Source organism: Astatotilapia calliptera, chromosome 7 (assembly GCF_964374335.1).
Source record: "Astatotilapia calliptera chromosome 7, fAstCal68.1, whole genome shotgun sequence".
NCBI lineage: Eukaryota > Metazoa > Chordata > Actinopteri > Cichliformes > Cichlidae > Astatotilapia > Astatotilapia calliptera.
In genome coordinates, this window is record NC_137428.1 from 31,700,846 (window position 1) to 31,722,807 (window position 21,962).

Below are 21,962 nucleotides of genomic sequence, written 5' to 3' on the forward strand. Positions count from 1 at the left end.
GGATTGATTGCCGTAAGTGCAAATCTGATATTTCCTTCAAGAAAAATCACATTTTGTCCTTTTTATTGTGATTTTATATTATTCCCCTTAATTTCTCAGTAGTGTGGTCCGAAATACAGTTTTCTACCAGTCTTCACTAGTTATTGTGTTACTATGGATATTTGTTAGCAACGGATATGCTTGGGCCATCTGGGCAATAGGAGTTGGGGGTGATGCGGGGCGTGGCAGCAGAATTTATAACTGCATCATTGGTTTTATCTCTCACACTGTGCATAGCCTCTGTCTAGGTAACAAACCACAAGAACAACAACACCTGTGCAAACATCTAATTCGGAGCGCTAATACTTGCAGCTCTCTGCCAATCACAGAGCAGTGTAAGATTTCTGCTTGCATAGCTATGCTACTCAGCTATAGATTTGTCATTCACTCTTTTTCTTTTTTTTTTTGTTCTAAAACATTATGAACAACAAGTACTTCTAGCCTCATGTCACTAAATTAGCAACTGTCAGCTGAGCTGAAGCGTGATGATTACTTCTTTGGGACTGATGTCAGGCACCCAAGCTAACATGGTATACATTTTTCATACAGAGAGGGGAAAATAGCTACCTACTAAATTGAATGGTTGTCTGAATACTCAGTTATTTGTGTCCCAGCTTTAGTTTTGTCATTCATAAAAGAAAATAAAAAAACATTCCCTAGAGTTTTCAGTGTCTGATTGTTTTAGTGTGATTGTAAAAGCTTTTCCATGTTCTTGATAATAACTCTGCAGTAGTTGCAGATGTATTTTCCCGTTTGTGAGATGCTTAAACATGGAGTAGTGGTGTTCATGTTCAACCCTAACAAAGAGAGACAAGACAAGTGAAGGGTATGATATAAGGAGGGAGAAGAAGAGATGCATACTGAAAAGAGAGAAGACCGAGTGATTTAGGAGAGGGAAAAAAGGGATTGAAGTAAAGAAGCAGAAAAGAGAATCAAGTAAAGGGAAGAAAGAAGAGCTGAAGCCAAACAAAGAGGAAGATGTAATGGGATATGACACAGGTTTTTAACAGCTGGAGTCTCGCATCAAAAGAACAAGGAAATTCACTTTCCTTTCTCTGCCTCTATTTGGAGTGCTTACTGTGTTCTTCTCATGCAGACACACACACCTTACTCACCACAGGTCTCAGCAGCAAGCGGACCCTTAGACAACCCCTGTCTGTATGATAGCCAAGTATTTCTCCTCACATAACAGAGGAAAGGAGACAGAGAAACAGCCCAGGCACCGGAGAGTAGATGGAGAGTGAAGAGAGAGGCCACTTTTTAATGGGAGGATCTAGGTTCAAGCCCCATTGTTGGCAAGGCTCCACCAAGCTCAACTTTTCTTGTACAAGATTGTGCATTCGTAGAAGCTGCTGCGGGGTAGCTCTGTTGTAGCTGACCCTGGCCTCTGACCTTGCAACTTTCTGCAGATGAGGGGGCACTAGCATCTCATCAGCGGACAAATGATCATATAATGGAACCTTCGCAAATAAGTTGGTAAAAACAAATGTAGACATTATAAAGGGGAGTCACTCATAGTACTTGTAGAATGACACCATGCATACCGTAACCCCTGAGTTGACCTAGCAGAAAGAAAAACCATACTTGAATCTGGCAACATGACTTATTGCCTGAGATCTACTCGATTGATCAAACCACTGTGGTTTGCAAAAAAGACCTTGCACAACTACCCCTAAAATCCTACATTGTTCTTTTTAGAGGAGCTCGCTACCTTAGCCAGCTGCTGTAAAATAACCATAACTCCCCTTTTATAACCACAATTTGTCATTTTTACAATGTTTTTGCAAGAATGAACAAAACCTATTTATTTTAAGAGAGCACTGAGACTGTTATTTTGGGAACAGAAAATGCATGAAACTTAAAGACCAAAGCATTGAAAGTATTAGAAAGCAAAAGATGTGTGCAACTTAAAACCTCTTTCATCTCACCTCACTTTCAACTGGTAAAACTAAAGTACGTAAGACGAAGGGGTGCTCGTGAATTATTGTTGTTTTAGACGAGAGCTGTGCGTTTGTTTATGGTGTGCTATACCTTTAAGAGCTGCTGGCCATAGCCCATCCCAGAGAGGATGGACCCATTAGACTGATGAACACAACGAGAGACAGAAGGAGAGAGATGCACATGAAGAAAAAGAGAGTAAGGTTACACAGTGAAAATGATATCAGCAGATGAGAGGAGTAAAGAAAGGAAATAAAGGAGTGGGAAAGAAACAGGAGGACACGAAAAAAAAAAAAAAACCCAAAACCACTTCAGCAACAGCAATACTGAAGGGAGATAGACACTGAGAGAGACAGAGAGAAGAGAGGAAGCAGCTATCTCTCCATCTCTTACATCTCTTACATTGTAGGCGTCTATGGGTCTGTCAGTCAATCAGGACGACAGGCGGACACACTCACTAGCCGGCTCTTTGGCTCTTGCACGCACTGATAACTTTGCTGTGTATGTGTCTACAGATGGCAAACCTTGTGACATCGTTGTGCTGTGTAGTTCTGGCTGCAGTGGTGGTAGCCTATCCTCGCAATGGTGAGTATGCATTTCCTTTTCTTGATTTGCTCCTCCATTTCTGTTCTAAGGCCTGCTCTGCCTCTCCTTTATGCTCAGAAAGTTTGACAGTTTTTCTTCTTCTCCCTGTTAACTTTACTGTCTTCTACACCCTCGGCTCCCTGCATTGTTTCTATTTCTCTGCTCATGAAGTCGTTTTAAAGATTGCAGTATGTTTATGGATTTGAGCTGTGTGTCATTTGGCCACTCGGTCTGAGGTCAAAGGTGCAACAGTCTAAGACAAATGAACCTTTGAGAGAAAGCTTATCAAATCATCTTGTTACCCCATGTTATGTGGTGCTATGTGGTGCTAAGGCTTACTCAGAAACAAATGTTGGTTCAACAAAGTAGGTAGCCAGCTCAACTGATGATCATGAGCACTCGTGCACTGAAGTTGTGAGGGAGAAAGGGAAATTGGAAAGTAGATAATGCAGTGACTGCTCTTTTGAGACTTCACCCAAGATTCAGGACTGTAAATTAGACCATGTGTTTAAATGGGTGGGTGGGTGTGTGCATGCACATGTTTGTGTGTGTGTGTGTTTAAAGGAAGTAAACGAGTCACTTCAATTCTAGAGAAGAGTGGCATTGCCTTATTAGCCAATGAGATTGGACTGTTTAACTCAGATGACCCAGAGAAAGAGTCTAAGGAAGTCAATGACGCACATCACTCTGTCACGAGGGTCTCTTATACACACACATACACATATACACACACACACACACACACAAGCAGAGCAGACATGGCAGATTTATATATAAATCTGCGAAGTAGAAAAATGGAAGCTTCTCAGGGTAAAATGAAGGAAGAAAAAAGTAAGAGGAAGACATCAAAACTACAGAAAGCAAACACAAGGAGATCTATGGAGAAAAATAACAGTGAATGCTTGTTTTCTTGCTTATCTTCTTCACTTAATATGTTTTAAGGATGTTTTTCAGTGGAAAATGTGGCTGTATTTTAGAAATCATGCTTTTCCACTTTAATTTCTTGCGTTGTTCTAAAAAGTTGAACAAAAGTAAGACAAAGGCAGCAAGAAAAGTAATTACAGAATATGTGAAAACAAATGGCATACAGGAAAAGCACACATGAAAAGAGGAAGAAATTAGTAACAAATAGTTCTGCCTAGGGGAGAAAAAAACTTCTGTCCATTTGTGGGTGTATGTTAGCACTCTAGTGCTTGTGGATTGTCTGTTTTTTGTGCTCCATAGCTCGACAATCTTATACTGTGTAACACACAAATACCTATATGGTCTGTGTAAACGAATCACAACACATATCCGTAACCAAGTAACAAAAGCGGTAGGATGATGAGTAATATCAAAATTTGCACTCCACATTCTATCTCAATACATGTCATACACACACACACACACACACACACACACACACACACACACACACACACACACACACACACACACACACACACACACACACAGAAACACATCTGGTTGTATTGCAAAGTGCCTTGTTGCTCTGACAAATTGCCAGAAAGTTTGACTGACAGGATTCCCTGGGGTATGCCTTTCTTGGCAGTGAGAGTGAAGCACATACGTGCACTGTGACACACACACACACACACACGCACACGCACACACACACACACACACACATATATATATACGTAGTCAGTATTAAGGGATGGAGAGGGAATGAACTTGCTTGGTCTGACTCAGTTTGCACAAAAAGCACATGCAGAGGAAGGCTCAAACTGTGTTTGTGTGTACTTGTGTGTAAGTATGTTTGTGTGACATGGAGTGTATAGGAAATCCATTTGAGACTTCCTAATTAATGACAGCAGTGCATGCTGAACAAAGACAATAAGAAACAGTGGTAGAAAGCATCTACAGACTGAGTCAATCAAATAGTTACAAGCTTCACATTTACAGAAGTCGCTCTTGTCTGGAAGACAGGATAGAGGATGGCGCGCGATGAGACTAAGAGACAGATGAGGAGGGATGAAACAAACAAGAACTCTCTTGAGAAGTAAAGAGAGAAAATGGCCTTAAATGGAAGACTGCTGTAAGACTACTATATCTAACCCACAAAAAGAAAACACTTTGGGATTAATCAGCTCTCTCTAATATTAATTAGGGAAGCTGTTATTATCCTTTTGTGCCAAGTATGTGTTGGCTGTATTTTACGATTTTATTCAAATATTCATTAAAATATATTTAAAAAAAGAGCAGAACATTGTGATCATTGTGATTATGAATTCAGCAATAATCAGCATAAGTGGTTACGATGGGACTAAAGAATATCTTGAGATATTTTAGAGCAGCTGGTGTTCTCAATCACGAACAAAGTGCACAAGGGAGAAATAAAAGAAATGCGTAAAATCTGTTTTGCCTCCTATTTATACTGGAACAAAGCGTATTCTTTTAATGAAATGTGCAATAAATCTATTTACTGCTATTTACTTAATAATCAAAAGAGAATGGCTGGTCATAGGGTGCATTCATTTTTTTAGCAACAAGTCCTCACCTCAAGTAATTACAGTTGCTCTGATGTGGAGGACAGTACATAAATTGGCCATTTAGCTATTTATTGAAAAAAGAAAACAACACTTGAAAGGAAACTCAGACAATAGAAATGGTATTCTCCCAATAAAACAGGTTCTTTCGTGGCACTTTTCTACTTTACTTGAACACTTAAAACATTCTATACAACATGCCTCATTCACCCATTTATACAAGCACTTTTTTCTACACTTAAGTGCTTTCTGTCTAACGTTCACACAAATGCACACTCCAATGGACCCAAAGGACAGCAACTCGGGGTTCAGTAATTTACCCAGAGCATGCAGGCTGGAGCAGCCAGGGATGGAAACGCCAACCTTCCGACATGCTCTACCTCCTGAGCTACATCCACACCAAAATATACAATGAACAGAATAAATGACCGAAAGGTCAGAGAAAGTTGTATCAGTTAAGGTTCCTTGAATGTGATATTTGATTTTATATTTGATTGCTTGTGAAAATGGACAAGGAGATGGATAGAGGGGGGACAGGAATGATAACGGATGGAGCCAAGAATATGTTTGGGGAAAAAGCATTAGAGAATACATTTCTACAAAGAGAAAGAGAGATATAAAATTATCATTATTGTATTTCCAGATTATTATATTTCAGTAGTGATACAGTCACTCACATTATATAAAAAAATGAATCCGCCTATATGATTGATCACGTATGAGTTCAAAAACCTCTTTCTAGCTCTGTTTTTTATCTTTCGTTGTGTTCTCTCATTCCCTCTTCATCCTGTTCTCTGCGTCTTTCTCTCCGTCTTGTTTTATTCCTGAGATATACCAGAGAGTCCCTAGTCAAAGCAATACCATTACATTAATGGGGTGCCTCAAACAGTAAATACTGAGAACAAGCACAATGAGAATACAAATTAACTGCACAAGAACACTCAATGGAGAGCGGAAGGAGTAGAACAAAACAAGTGAAGAAAATTAAACATGGAGTGAGGAAAATGAGGCGTAATTGAGATCATTTTGAGATTGCATACATTTCAGCTGAATTTTCCTCTTATTTTTTTATGACAGAAATAGTGCAGCTACATCTGCTCCTCCACCTTATCTCTGTGTATGCGACTAGTGTAGGAGAGAGAGAGTGAGAGTAAATGTGGTGACATCATGCTGTTGACTGAGAGGGCAAGTTATTTATGGGAGTCCATATCCTGATTGAGAGACGAACATTTCCACTCATAATCATCCCCTCCATCTCTCCCCCTCCCTCAGTGTCTTTATGTCTCTCTGTTTCCCCCTCCATCCTCCTCTCTCCCCAACTCAATACTTCATCCTCTTTCTCTAATTCAGTCTTCACTTCATCCACACTTACCAGCCTTATGGTTTATTTTATTTATTTATTTATTTTTTTTAATTTTGCCATCCTTCTCCTCCTGTTCAGTCCCTCTAATACTTTACATTATTCCATCCCTTTGCTCTAGATACTTTTTTGCTTTCACATCATTGCTTTCTCCACTAACTCCGTAATCCATCCGACAAGTGATCAACAGCAGATTTATCACCCGTGACATCACTAAAGGTTTTTGTGCGCTTCATCTCTGGCCTTTGCTGAGTCTCTGTACCTTACCCTCCACCTGACTGCTATGGATTGAAAAAAGAGAGAGGAAGATAGAGAGACTCGTGAAACAGAAAGTGATACAACCGGGTCAAAGTAGGAGAGAGAGAAAAAGAGAGCAGGAAAGTAAGCGGTTAACTCCTGCACTAATTCCATGGTATTACAGCTGTCAAAGCTGTATCTATTTCTTGAGCTTTCGACACGCGCTGCCATGGCTTTCCAACATGCCTGGGCGTATACTTTGCTAAACTGCAGCCTTATTTATCCATACTCTTTTGAATACATCATGATAAATGCTGAAATTAAATCAATCCTGGCATTTTTCACCATTTATCATGCAAGGCTGCCAAGTCTAATTTAATTCATGTGCAGATGCTCATCTAGACATACGTAATTAGCTTTAATAGCTGCAGCACTCCAAAAGCAAGATGTCAGACTGAAATACAGTATACATATACCTGGGTGCTTTTTAATGCTTGTATCTCCTACTAATCCAGTACAGTCTGTCTATATCACTGTGTATTTTCATAAATTAAGATCCAAACGGGTGATTAAAAGGACTTTTTTTTTTTTTTTTTACCAAAGATTTTTATTTTTTTAACTCACTTATAGGGCAAATGCTGCAGTTTCTGGTTGGGAATGTAGGATCTTCTGCAGGATGACTTCTTATTAAAATCTGACATGCAAACTAACTTTATTATAACTGATCATGTATATTTGCATAAAGCTCGACAAATGTGCTGTAAGACAAGTTGATTGAAATCACACAAACAAAAAAAGTCATAGGTTTTTAAGCCAAAGAAATGAGAGAGGTTTAAAACAAGTTCCATTCTAGTGAAAAGCTGTCATGGCAGCAGCAATGTTTTTGTTGGTAATTCTAAAAGTCTTGAGCACACGTTTAGAATTACCAGAGACAACTCATTTGGAGCAATTATTCATGGAATCTCGCTGCTTTCTAATGTGTTATCAGAGAAAATAGACAGCTGCTGTAAATTATAGGTGATGCTGGTGTAGTGTGTCTGTCTGCTTGCCTGGCTGTCTTGTATGTTTAAGCCATGTATGTGCAGAAGAAACCTCAAGTGCACTCATTATTGTGAGTAGCACTCAAAGTAATCAGTGGTCCTTATTTGGCACATTGCTTGTATTAAATTCAAGATGGAGCTCAACCAATTGATTGACTGACTGGATTGGCAGATGGATTACAGTCTGACTGACTGGCATACAGGCAAAGTGAAGTAGCCTAATTTGATCATGATTTTGAAACACAAAAACAAATGTTGCCAAAAGAATACAATGAAAGATAAAAGTAACATAAAAAAAAGAAGAAAAGAAACTGGTCAATAGCCAAAACAGTCCTGAGCTAAATGTAGTGAAATGTTTTTGTTTCACTGAAAATGTTTGGGTTAATACAACTTAAAGTAATGAAGTTGTTGATATGCTCTGTTATTCCCAACATGCTACTAGGTCATGTTTGAGACCAAAAGTTCTTAAATGAAACCATAAATGACTAAAATACATTTTAGCAATAATGTATCAAATGGGCTCGGTACTGATTTTCAGATGGCTACTCTTATCTAAAGTATTTATCCATTTTTGATTAAATTGGTTTTGTATGAATTGGAACATCAAATATGACAGGCAATTTTCAAATTTCAAATGATATGATATTATTTCTCTCTGACCTTGGATTAGACCTTTCAAGTAGCAGGGAATCCTGAACATATATTAAATTATCCCTTTCATTTATTATCTTCTGCTTATCCGATTTAAGGATCGCTGGCCCGTGAAGCCTATGGCCATCTAACATAGGACAAGTGGCGGGGTACACTCTGGACAGGTCACCAACCTGTTGCAGGACCAACACAGAGGGACAGTACAGCCAATTTAGAATCACAGCAATTGCCTTAACCCTCTCCAGGCAGACGTTGCAGATTTGCAACAGTTAAGAACTAACAACCTGATTACCCCACATACATATTTTATGAGGTTTTTTTTGCTCAGAAGTACCACTGCAGGACTTGGTTGTGCATTAGCAACAAAAAACTTAATTTGGGCCTGAGAGGGTTAATAAAGTTTGAGGTTTTTTTTTAAATTATTATTTTAGTTGAGGTAGGATCTGTTTAGATTCACATCCAACTCCTGAAGAAAACAGGGCATTTCTTTCTCTAACAAATTACTTTGTTCTTGTAAAGTTATTCAATGATTTATATGTGTTAGGAGCTGAAATAAGGAAATATAGATATCTTGTCAGGCTAAAACTTGAAATAAATACTGGAAGACAACTACAATATAAAGAGAAACAAAATGATCAGTTTTCAGTTAAATCTTTGTCATATCATAAGTTCACTTCAGCTGGAAAATACAAAATGTGAGATAGGAAGAACAAATATCTGTAGAATCCATTAATGTTCACTACTAAATATTCTATAATTTGTCCACTATAGATTTCGGATTCCCGACTGCCTGATACAATCTGTCTGGTAATGGCCCATTTCCAACCAATCACTGTTTTATGCCAAGATATGGAATCTCAGAATCTCGCTATCTGAGTCGAAGTGTTTGTTTGTGTGCTATCGGACTTAGTGTGTGTCTATGTGTATTGTCCCATCTAACTCTTAACTCTTAACTCATTAATCTTTTAGCAGGCATTCCCAGTAAGCCTTTGATCAAAGCTTGACTGGGAATCCCAGTAAAGTCATCACTCTTTGATGGCTGCTTCCCAAAACTCTGAAGCAGTTAAATAACATGCACATTTTATCTTTCAGTTTTCCACCCAAAATGTATAAATGAATTTGAAAACTAGATCTGTAAGCCTTAATGGAGCACAGTAGGGAAGTTCCTGAAAACTGGCACTGACTGGCAGCAGTGCAGTTGAAGGTCCTAATGGTTCAAATAGTCATAAAATAAATATTGTATCGATGGTTTTCCATAAAACTTTGAGGTTTAGTCTGTAATGCATTTTCATAATAATAAACCCATTTTAGAAAATATGTGGCTGACCACCATTTTTTTGCCATATTTTTTGTTAATTCTCATAAACTTGTAGTAACATATTAACAAATTGTTAAAATAGTCTTAGCAGATGTTGCTATATTACCCAGAAACCTCTGAAATTACAGTTGATAGAATGTAGAAGTAGAACCCCGAAATCTCAGTTGAGTTCGTCTGATATGGCCCTTTAGAAGTGAAAATAAACACTATATGTGAGAGCCGCACCAGAACTCAAATGAGCAACAAGTTTTCTTCACTGCATCTTCTCACGACCTTGCTTTATGTCTTTTTTTCTTTTACCTCTCCACCTCTCTTAGAATTACTTTCATTAACAACATTGAACATACAAAGACAACTTCCCTGATCTCTGACATTCAACTCCTGAAAGTGGAAGTTGCAGAGGTACTTTTTTCAGCCTTTTTCTCTCTCTTCATCTCTGCTTGTATATCTCTGTTTCAAACACAGTCTCAAGATGAAAGTGGAGGAGAAAGTGCAGGTGAAGCTGCCCTTGAGCAGCATTATATTGCACTAGCCAGCATGTACACTCATGCCAGGCTTTACCCAATTCTTTAAAGGAATAATATGAATATGCTGATGTGTGCGTTGGCTAATGTGAGTCATTAGCAGAAGTGCAGTCTAATGAGGCTTACAGCAGGTCACAGTTAACCAGTGTTTAATGACAAATAAATAGTGAATGGATTGATGTGATTGCTTTAGGGTCAGACAGCATTCAGCATTTTAGACTTATAACAGTATATTTCTGCTATTGAGCATCTATGGTATGTGCACACAGAGCTTCAGATATGCTAGTGTGTGAGTGTGTCTGTGTATGTGTTTCTACTTACTAAGAGACTAACTGCTGGTAATCCTATCCGGAAGTTTTCAGTTATTGCTTCACTGACCTGAAACCAAAATGTGAGTGAGAATTTGTGTGTATGTATATATGTGTGTGTGTGTGTGTGTGTGTGTGTGTGTGTGTGTGTGTGTGTGTGTGTGTGTGTGTGTGTGTGTGTGTGTTAACACACATTAGTCGTCTGGTGTGCAGGTGCTTCTCTGTATGTCCGTATTAATGTATATAACTGATTCAAAATACACTAAAGTGTGTTTGAATAAGTGCATGCTCTGCAGTGCTTGTGATTACAGGGAGTGCAGAATTGTTAGGCAAGTTGTATTTTTGAGGAATAATTTTATTATTGAACAACAACCATGTTCTCAATGAACCCAAAAAACTCATTAATATCAAAGCTGAATGTTTTTGGAAGTAGTTTTTAGTTTGTTTTTAGTTTTAGCTATTTTAGGGGGATATCTGTGTGTGCAGGTGACTATTACTGTGCATAATTATTAGGCAACTTAACAAAAAACAAATATATACCCATTTCAATTATTTATTTTTACCAGTGAAACCAATATAACATCTCCACATTCACAAATATACATTTCTGACATTCAAAAACAAAACAAAAACAAATCAGTGACCAATATAGCCACCTTTCTTTGCAAGGACACTCAAAAGCCTGCCATCCATGGATTCTGTCAGTGTTTTGATCTGTTCACCATCAACATTGCGTGCAGCAGCAACCACAGCCTCCCAGACACTGTTCAGAGAGGTGTACTGTTTTCCCTCCTTGTAAATCTCACATTTGATGATGGACCACAGGTTCTCAATGGGGTTCAGATCAGGTGAACAAGGTGGCCATGTCATTAGTTTTTCTTCTTTTATACCCTTTCTTGCCAGCCACGCTGTGGAGTACTTGGACTCGTGTGATGGAGCATTGTCCTGCATGAAAATCATGTTTTTCTTGAAGGATGCAGACTTCTTCCTGTACCACTGCTTGAAGAAGGTGTCTTCCAGAAACTGGCAGTAGGACTGGGAGTTGAGCTTGACTCCATCCTCAACCCGAAAAGGCCCCACAAGCTCATCTTTGATGATACCAGCCCAAACCAGTACTCCACCTCCACCTTGCTGGCGTCTGAGTCGGACTGGAGCTCTCTGCCCTTTACCAATCCAGCCACCGGCCCATCCATCTGGCCCATCAAGACTCACTCTCATTTCATCAGTCCATAAAACCTTAGAAAAATCAGTCTTGAGATATTTCTTGGCCCAGTCTTGACGTTTCAGCTTGTGTGTCTTGTTCAGTGGTGGTCGTCTTTCAGCCTTTCTTACCTTGGCCATGTCTCTGAGTATTGCACACCTTGTGCTTTTGGGCACTCCAGTGATGTTGCAGCTCTGAAATATGGCCAAACTGGTGGCAAGTGGCATCTTGGCAGCTGCACGCTTGACTTTTCTCAGTTCATGGGCAGTTATTTGGCGCCTTGGTTTTTCCACACGCTTCTTGCGACCCTGTTGACTATTTTGAATGAAACGCTTGATTGTTCGATGATCACGCTTCAGAAGCTTTGCAATTTTGAGACTGCTGCATCCCTCTGCAAGATATCTCACTATTTTTGACTTTTCTGAGCCTGTCAAGTCCTTCTTTTGACCCATTTTGCCAAAGGAAAGGATGTTGCCTAATAATTATGCACACCTGATATAGGGTGTTGATGTCATTAGACCACACCCCTTCTCATTACAGAGATGCACATCACCTAATATGCTTAATTGGTAGTAGGCTTTCGAGCCTATACAGCTTGGAGTAGAACAACATGCATGAAGAGGATGATGTGGACAAAATACTCATTTGCCTAATAATTCTGCACTCCCTGTATGTGTGCCGACAGTATAGACTGCAGTGTATGTGACCCTGTCTTGGCTGTGGTCACTATAAAGACTTGTATAATTTACCACTACCCTGCTGTGCAGCAAATGACCACCTGTGTCTGTGTGCAATCAAAAGATTAGGTCAGGAAAAGAAAGCAGAAGTAAAATTAGAGGTTGACTCAGGATTGAGTCTTTGGGAGGTTAGGAATTTTAAGTTTCAATTTATTGACTTTACTTAAGAGGATGTAGTGGTTCTGACATACTGTGATGTGCACTGCTTCCAGAGTGTGCCATTTAATGTGCCATGCAAACAGAAACCTAAGCACTTTTGCCTTCCATACTGTATATCATGCCGTAAAAGGCCTCATGAATATACATAGTTGTACATTTTATTTATTTTTGTTTATACTTAATTTATGGCATTCTTTTTCTTCCACAGTACAGTTCATCTTAAATGTAATTCAATAGCTCCTTTCTTATTAAATGTAGAATGCTGCGTATCATCTAGACTGTTTATTTTACAAATAGAAAAAAATGCAGCTTTTTTCTTTTCTATGCACTCTGCTTTATGACTCCAGTTCAATGTATTGTAAAAAGAAAAAAAAAGACAGATAAAGGCATAAAAACATTATCTGTCTTTTTTTCCACCTTATAAGGTGGACAATAGCTAGTTTTTCTTTTGCCGACAAAGTAAGAATAAAAGGTTCTACAATTGTGGCATTTGAAAGAGGACACTAACAGAATTGATTAAAAATAAAAGAGCTAGCTGTAATTTCAAAGAAATCAACTTAACAAATCAATTTATTTTAGTCATTTAAAAGAAGCATTTCATTTGTAGATGAACAGAATGTCCCCTACATTGAATCGAGTGACCATTTGCAAGATAGATTTTCTGTTTCCAAAGCCACTTTGTTGATTCTAACCCATTAAATCTCAAGTTGTGTTTTGCTGTGCCATTAAAATCACTGAGCCCCCACTAGTTCCCCCAGTTCCTCCTGATAGACTGTTCAATAAGTTAATGTTGCCAGGAACCTAATGTAATTCCTGCTAGTATGAGCTGAGTTTTGGCTAATGTTGCTTTGCAATAAAACTTTGTTCCAAGACATTGGAACTGAATCACAAGAGCCTTAAAAGGGGTCTTGGGCCCTCAATGGTGCAACAGTTCTAAATATACACATTTAATTTGATCTATTGCGGACAGAAAGACCTTCAGTGTGATGCATTGGGGGGAGAAAGTGGCAGAGTGACAGAGGGAAAAGATTACCATTTATAACACTGAACTTCAGTTTAATTTAATTCAGCTCAACTTTATTGTCATTGCTCTGAACTTAAACCATTCCCCTTCGCTCAAATACACAAAGAAACAAGAAAACAAAAAACAAAATTCTGAGTGCAGTGAACAAGCAATGAAAACTGAGCAATCAGTCAAGGCGGAAACTACAAAAGAAGGCAAAACAATAGAAAAAAAGAAAGAAAGAAAATCAGCCGAACTGCATTTAATGTTTATATAACCAATCAAATTTTGTCAAAAAAACTGAAAAAAAACCCCAGTAAATTAATTTTATATTATTAATTTTCTTAAACCCCCTTGTTATAATGACCTTTCACAGTTTTGTCAGTAAAAACTTAACTGTTTTTAAAAATTGTATCTGGAGTGAATTCTATCTGTGATTGCTTTGAGGTTATTTTCCATGTGGAAAAGATTTTATTTTATTGTTGCAAGGAATGAAAAAAGGCTCGTCATGTCCTGTCACTTTGAGCTTGTGTCTCTGTCACTTTGTATTTCCTTAGAAAACATTTTTTAAAGGGAAAGTCAAGATGTATACCAGAGATGTAAGCCAATACCTGTGTATCAAAAAAAGAAAGAAAGAAAACAGCAATGACTGAAGTTTACAAAAGCTAAAAAAACCCAAAAAAAGACACCACAACATTTCTGAAAGAATTGGTTGTCCTTGTAGCGGAAAGGGAAGTGAAGCTCAGAGTAAGTGTGTGCATATTTGTGTGGATGTGCATTCTCAAGAGACTGTGTGTGTGTGTGTGTGTGTGTGTGTGTGTGTGTGTGTGTGTGTGTGTGTGTGTGTGTGTGTGTGTGTGTTTGCTTGCATGTGCATGCATGTGTGTTTATATTTATTGCCCATGACATTGTGCAAGGACAGTCCTATCTCTCTTGGCGGTAGTATGATTTCCTGTGGTGGAATGGATTCATACGGAAAACCATTCGCTCTCCAAACCCTGAAACTGTATTGTCTGGGGACAATAGGCTCCCTCCATTCCTTTCAAATTCAAATTCCCAAAGCTTTCTTGTCCATCATACTGACAAAACACCGTCGACAGCTCAGAGATACCGAAAGTCCAGAGAGACTTAAAGGCTTGTGGCGGAGAAATTGTGTCGTCACACATAAGATAACGTTTTCATCCACAGGAAACCATACTAACTACATAACATTTTGTTTGTGAGAATTAATTAGTGTTTGGGCTTTTTTCACTCGGTACAAACCACTTGGGAACCTTTGAGTCACAGCATGAGGGATATTTGCATTGCAGAGTAGCCTTGCATTAGATTGCAAATTTGTAGACTGTGGAGGTCATTTCAAGCAGGACATATTTTAGTCGCCGTCTTTGTTTTGTGACAACAAAAAATGTTCTAATACGGTATGTGTTGAAACAAAATATTAAATAACAAAGATCCTCATGAGGAACGAACTGCTCTGCATGGAGGGAAAAGTGAAATTGAATCTGCAGAGTGGTTTACGGCTTCATATTACATTTCAGTAGACTTGAACAATGCAAGTGTGTTGCAAAACAGTTTATTCTATTATTAATAAATAACAGGCCACCTCTGTACAATAGCCATACACCCTTGAGCAAAACACAGAACCACAGCCTGCTCTGTCACTGTCAGAGATGCAACTATGCTGCTGCTCTGGGACATGGTATAATCTACTAAGGCTAACAGGTCATTATGGAGTGTAATGTCCTGTCATAGCCTAAGTGACCAGTCATTGGATTTCATTTAGACACCAGTAATAGGATAATATCATCTCTGGATAAAGTGCCATGAATTTTTCACCAGAGCAAACTGTGTGGGTGATGCTGATTAAGAGCAGGGCGTGTCTGTTTAAAAATACTTAAATTCAAATGTCATGAAATAAAGTGATACAAATAAATAATACATAAAAAGGAAAACAACTGGGGGCACAGAAACACAACGCAGCTATCTTCCTTCTATCCCCTCGAATCCATTTCTCAATTCTTGTGCATAATAAGGCATTACATAACTTGAGACATGACGCTATAATATCTGCCCACTGGCAATCACATTAATGGGGACTCATAAAGGTGGCAGCATTAAAGCAGTGCAACAGTTCTCCAAATCCATGGTTGAGTGGGGCCACAGTCCTGTTCAAATCTTTTCTTTTCTTTTTTTGTTTTTTGTTTTGTTTCTTCATCTCTCTTCTTAAAAACATATCAACAGCTCTAAATGGCATAATAACAAGACATATTTGTCAGAGCATTATAATGTTAAAGGGCTACATAGATTTATCTGGCTTCTCTAATTTAGAAGTAAACATAAGCTATTCATGGATATCTCTGTGTAAAATGAAGTATCAAAGTATCAAAAACGGTCTAATTCCAAGAGTTGGCAAAATATTCACTGCTGCTCATATTTCAAAATTATTGTTAATTTAATCAGTAATGAGATCATGAAGGCATACTTCCAAAACGCAGGCACCTTCAAACATACCTTCCTCCGCAGCATCACATGGCTAACCATACTGTATTGACCAGAGCTATCTACACACACAGAAGTCCCCCTGCTCCAACACACACACACACACACACACACACACACACACACACACACACACACACACACACACACACACACACACACAGTTCAGGTAATCTAGTAACGGCAGTATTGAGCTTTTGGTTGAACTTGTGCTCTCTAACCTTTTCCCACATATTGTGCATTGGCACCCACGCACACACACACACACACTATAGAAACATCTTCATGTCAACACACACACATATGAGTTAGTTCTGTTTGTGTCTATAGTTCCTTTTTAATGGAAGCTACAATCAGTCTATATCCAAGGACATCCATGTGAGAATGTCTATTGGATTTTGATTTCTTTTTGCAGCATGTCAGCATTCCTGAATCCAAAACCCAGAATTTTTCATCAAAAACAAAACAAAAAATAACCTATTGCAGCACTGCTGCCATTTTTAAACCTTTCCTTAGAGGCTTTGTTCTGACTACTTTGATTTAAGCGTTTTTATTTTGCACTGGATCTCCTTCTCTATGTCAAAATGGCAACACTTCAACTTAAATTTAAGTTTGGAAAGAGGGCAAAGTTGCATGGAGCCAAAATCAGGTGAAGCAAGTGAAGACTGCGTTGCTTTGGCTGTTCGTTTACAACAAATGTTCTCCCTCAAATGCCTCAGAATGTTACAAAAGAGTTATTACATTAACAGAGTGACCCAAGGGGATGAATTCACAATGCACAAACTGGTGAAAGCTGAAAAAAACGATCTGACCTGAGGCATTGCTTGAGCAGTGTGGACTTCTCCACTGAAGATTGTTGTTTGGTTTTTTGCAATAACCGATATGCAAATCTAAATTTGATGGAACTGTCCAAAGGTCCGCAAGCAAGCAATCTTGGTGATAATTTAAAGGAATGTGTGTTGTTTGCTTTTAATGAGTGTAGTCAGAGAACTACACACATTTAAAATACCAAAGATTTCAGAATTCAAAAAGTCTTGATTTTATATGGTGAAACAATTTTTGTTTGACTAAAACAGGGGAGGAACGTTTCCTTATAATTCCACCAACTTTTTCATTGTGCTTAATGAATGTTATTAATTGTAGAATGTGTTTAGATTGATATGTGGCGTTGCTTTTGATTTACACAACAGTTGATAGAATTATGACTTCTGCTGCCTTTTGCTCCCTTTACAAATATATCTACAGTATGAAATGCATTCCCCTTCTCTCCCCTCTCACACTTGTTAACATACAGCACATCTTCTTAGATTCTTAGATTTTGGCCACTTCCTGCATCTCTCTTTCTCATACATTGTACTTATTTTCTAAGAAGGTTGTGAAGTCTTTCAGGATAAAGGCCCCATGATAAATTTTTGACTTTTACACACTCTGGCACTGAATTACTTTAGCGCCTATGAACATAGAAGTTTAATTTCTTGTCTTTGTGGGGCTCATCTGACTTGTATCCTTAGTGCTAACTGCCCCGTTTAACTGCCAATAATCACAATAGAAACAAAACAGCTCACACAACCAGTAAGAGCATTTGTCTTTTCAGAGTAGTGCACAAATTAACCTAAGCTTGATGCTTCTCTTCTCAGTAGCTACAGACCGATTTCAAAATTACCGTTCATTTCTAAGATTTTAGAAAAGGTTGTGGCTAAGCAGCTTATAGCTGTTCTAGATGAATACAGCATTCTGGATAAATTCCAATCTGGCTTTCGTAGAGCTCACTCTACTGAAACTACACTTCTTAGAGTCTCCAACGACATTTTAATGAGATGTGATGCAGGAGAATGCTCCGTTCTGTTGATGTTGGACCTGACCTCCGCCTTTGATACTGTGGACCATCATATTCTCCTAGATAGGCTGAGAGACTGGGTGGGTATATCAGGGGCTGCTTTGGACTGGTTTGAATCCTATTTGCATGAACGATCCTTTTCTGTGGCTACCTCTAAGTACAGTTCCTCTTCTACTTTTCTTGCCTATGGTGTGCCACAAGGTTCAGTTTTGGGGCCTTTATTGTTCTTACTGTATTTACTTCCTCTTCAACACTTATTGAGCACTTTTAAGGACATTTCGTATCACTGCTATGCAGATGATATTCAGGTATATATCTCCTTTAAGCCCCATGATGTTTCCAAGCTACAAATTTTGCACAAGTGCATAGACTCCATTAGATGTTGGATGGCTGGAAACTTTCTTCAACTAAATGAGGAGAAGACTGAAGTTCTTGTTTGTGCTCCTAAAACTTTTGTACCTAGTGTTATGGAAAACTTGGGTCCACTTGCTACATTTGCAAAACCGTCTATCAGGAGCCTTGGTGTTAGTATTGACTCAGCTCTGACTTTGGATGCCCATGTAAAATCTTTGGTTCGCTCCTGTTTTTATCATTTGAGAAACATTGCTAAGCTGAGTCCCATTGTATCGCGCTCCGAATTAGAAATTGTCATTCATGCATTTGTTTCATCTCGTCTGGACTACTGTAATTCTTTGTTTACTTGTTTATGTAAAGCCTCTTTGGATCGTCTGCAAGTTGTTCAGAATGCTGCTGCAAAGCTTCTGACCAAGTCCTCCAAGTTTTCCCATGTCACACCCCTGCTGATTCAGCTGCACTGGCTCCCCGTTAAATTCAGGATCCAGTTTAAGGTTTTGACCTTGACTTTCAGGGCCCTGCATGGACAAGCACCAACATATATAAGTGAACTTTTGCATCCATACATTCCCAGCAGGTCCCTGAGGTCATGTGACCAGGGCTTGCTTGCTGTCCAGCACACGAGGCTGAAAACAAAAGGCGACAAAGCTTTTGGAACTGTGGCCCCCAGATTGTGGAACTCTCTCCCTTTGAGCCTGAGATCTGTGGACTCAGTGGTCACTTTTAAAAAACAGCTAAAAACCCATCTTTTTAAACTTGCTTTTAGTTGATTTTTATTTTTAGGTTTTAGCTTCTGTGAAGCACTTTGTGATTTTTATCTTGAAAGGTGCTATATAAATAAAGTTTTACTTACTTACTTACTTACAAATTGAAGCAATTAGTGTTCACATAGAGCAGCTCATGCACTCATTGTTTTTACAGACATTTCCTGTTAAATTCATAAAAACAAAACAGCAAGCACTCTTTGGCCACTGTGGCTAAAATTACCAAACCTTTCTGTCAAATTTATGTCATGTTTTATGACACGTGTAACACCTGCCTCTTATTATTTAGAAATTTGAATGTTTATTTCTCTTCAGCTATGCTTCATGACTTCAGCATGTTTAACTTTTTGCTGTTAGCTTCTGCAGCATTAGTTGTGAGAAGTTAAGTTTTAAAAATGTCAGTTCTGAACTGTAATTGTGAACAATGATTTGACACTTGTTCATAAGGTTGTATTGATATTCCAGTGTGAAAAGGAAATTTACAAGTCTTGCATAACTTTATACTGAGCAGAAAAATGTTATGGTTACAAAATTGTTACTTTTGAGTTTAGTTTAAGAGTTATGGATCATGTCATTTTTTTAGGAGAAGCATATAACCTACAGCCAAATCTAATTTCTAGCCAGATGCATTAGTGCCTTAAAGGTAAAACATGAAAGCACATGTGTGCTCAAACAAATGGACAATATACTTTACTTCAACAAGGATCTGAAGCATGACTACTCCTGTCTTCAACTATGGGATTAACACACATACTGTCATGTCTTCAGTACTGCAATACAGTGTGCAAATGCTTTTGCACAGGTGAATAGGCATGTCCATGCTTCTTGGTAAAGTTTACAAAGTTTGAAAAACAAATTGTTCCAACGGTCCAAAGATTTATTTGCCTGGTTAGACCTTGGTTTGTTACTAATTGATCAAAGATTGGATAGATTTTTACTGGAAAATATCACATTAAGCTTGGAGGCAGATGTTTTCAATTTTAAATGAATCCACTCTAGAGAAACTTTGCCAAAGTAGAGGGGTTTTTATGTGTGGCCAAAATAAAAAAACAAAACATAACCCTTACATCTCCTGATACCGTAGTTGTACGGTCACCGTGGTACAGAATATGGCTCTATTGCGTCTTCTTTTAGAGGAAATTTGAAGGATTTGTCTTCTGCTGCTGATTTAGAAAATATTGTCATTATATTAAAAACCCCTGTACCAGACTTGTACAGCCCCTTCTGTTTCACTGGAACACCAGACCTTCTTCTAAAGTTAAATTTAAACCAGAAAAAAAGATTATATTTTAATTTTATAAAATTATTTTCAGACATCACTTTGGCTAGTGTTTAAACAAGCCGTACCTTTACTTGACGCAAAGCAGAAGTGGAACTTGTGCAAAATATATGTCAGGTTTCATATCATTGCTTTCATAGTAATGCAGTGCTTTACTTAATTACGTAAAGTAATTCAGTACACTACTTGTTGCATTACTTTGCATGATCTGACTGCATTGTCACATTAGTACCAGTTGATATAGACATTAGGCTACAGTGGCTACAGGCCACACAACAACACAACTCTCTATCCTAATGAGAACACATATACGATTTTTCTTTTAGTTTTTACGTATAAACAACAACACAAAGAAAAGTTGAAAAGCAGCACAAAGCGATTTTAAAGCGTTTGGCAAGTTAGTTTACTGTAGAAACTTTACATTTACATCTACATTACCTGTTGAAGTTCAGGGTCTGACTGCTTTAGGCTGAGGTCAGCATACACTCAGGTTTAACATTATTCTGGCTTCTTGGCTAGCAATGGCTTAGCATGTTGTCTGAAGCAGAAACTTGCAAAGAGTTGTGTTAGCAGTATAACGCAGTTGTTGCTATCCTGGATGCTATTTTCCATCACATGCTTTTTGTAAAATTTAAAAAAAAGTAATGTCCATATCTCCACTCCTCAAAATCTCTAGTCCACTCCACCGTTTCTCTCAAGCAGGTGTGCAGAAAGAAAAAAAAGCATGTTTGATGTTTTTTTTCTTTTCTTCTTTCAAACCTGGCACGCAGATAGTGGAAGATCTTTTGTAACGTAAGTAACAACATAATCATAATTTCATTATTGTACTTAATGAATTTAGTACAAGGACGTGTTACATTACTGCGTTACTAAAAAATGTAATGTGATTCCAGTAACACGTTACTTTGGAACATCGTTCTAAACTAATGAATAAATTCAATTAACGGTTGTGTCCTCATGGAAGAAAGAGTGAGTGTGCACACTTATGTCTTACTCTTGTTTTCAGTAGGGCAGGAGCAGGTTGAGTGATGGATACATTGTTTGTGTGTGAGTAAGAAAGAGAAAAGAGAGTGGGGAGGTCTGTTTTTAATGAGAAGAGAGTTTGGAGCAGACAAAGAGGCCAAGCTACTGGAATGTCAACAAGAAGGCTCTATGTATGTATGTATGTGTGTGCATGCTTGTGTGTGTGCATCCAATTACATTAGCTTTTACTCACTCAAAAAAAAAAATCCCATGGAGGCAATGCACAGATCATCAACAACAGTGTCAACGGTGTCCAAGCATGCGCTGCCATTCATATATCCACAAGGACATAGTGATCACTGTGTGTACAGAAAAGCATACTTGAACCCCACACACACAACCACACCACTCTTCCTGATACCCTGTTTTGGAGCTGCGATGAGCCGTGTAAAATGAAGAGCAAACATACCTGGATGTCATTATAGCCAGACTTCAGACCAGCTTATTACTAAAACATGGGGCCTATAACCAACTGTGTGTGCGTGTGTGTGCATATGCTTTTTATTTTTGCAAGTTTTCACACATGAAGTACCTTGTGTGCCAACAGATGAGTGTGCTGGGTGTATTAGCAGTATGGCAAGTTTTAATATTTATTCTGTAATACATGGCATGAGAAA

At 38.3% G+C, this 21,962-nt stretch overlaps 1 protein-coding gene across 3 annotated transcripts in view; it reads left to right on the forward strand.

Moving 5' to 3' along the window:
- Positions 1–21,962, forward strand: part of cntfr (ciliary neurotrophic factor receptor) — a 231,101-nt gene that overhangs the window by 90,882 nt on the left and 118,257 nt on the right. For 2 of the 3 annotated variants that reach the window (XM_026174227.2, XM_080304418.1), the window contains one exon: positions 2,493–2,562. In XM_026174227.2, the coding sequence (XP_026030012.1) occupies positions 2,493–2,562 (70 nt within the window). Of the gene's footprint in view, positions 1–1,886; positions 2,383–2,492; positions 2,563–21,962 lie in introns of those variants that run through there. The other variant, XM_080304420.1, reaches the window with a different exon arrangement.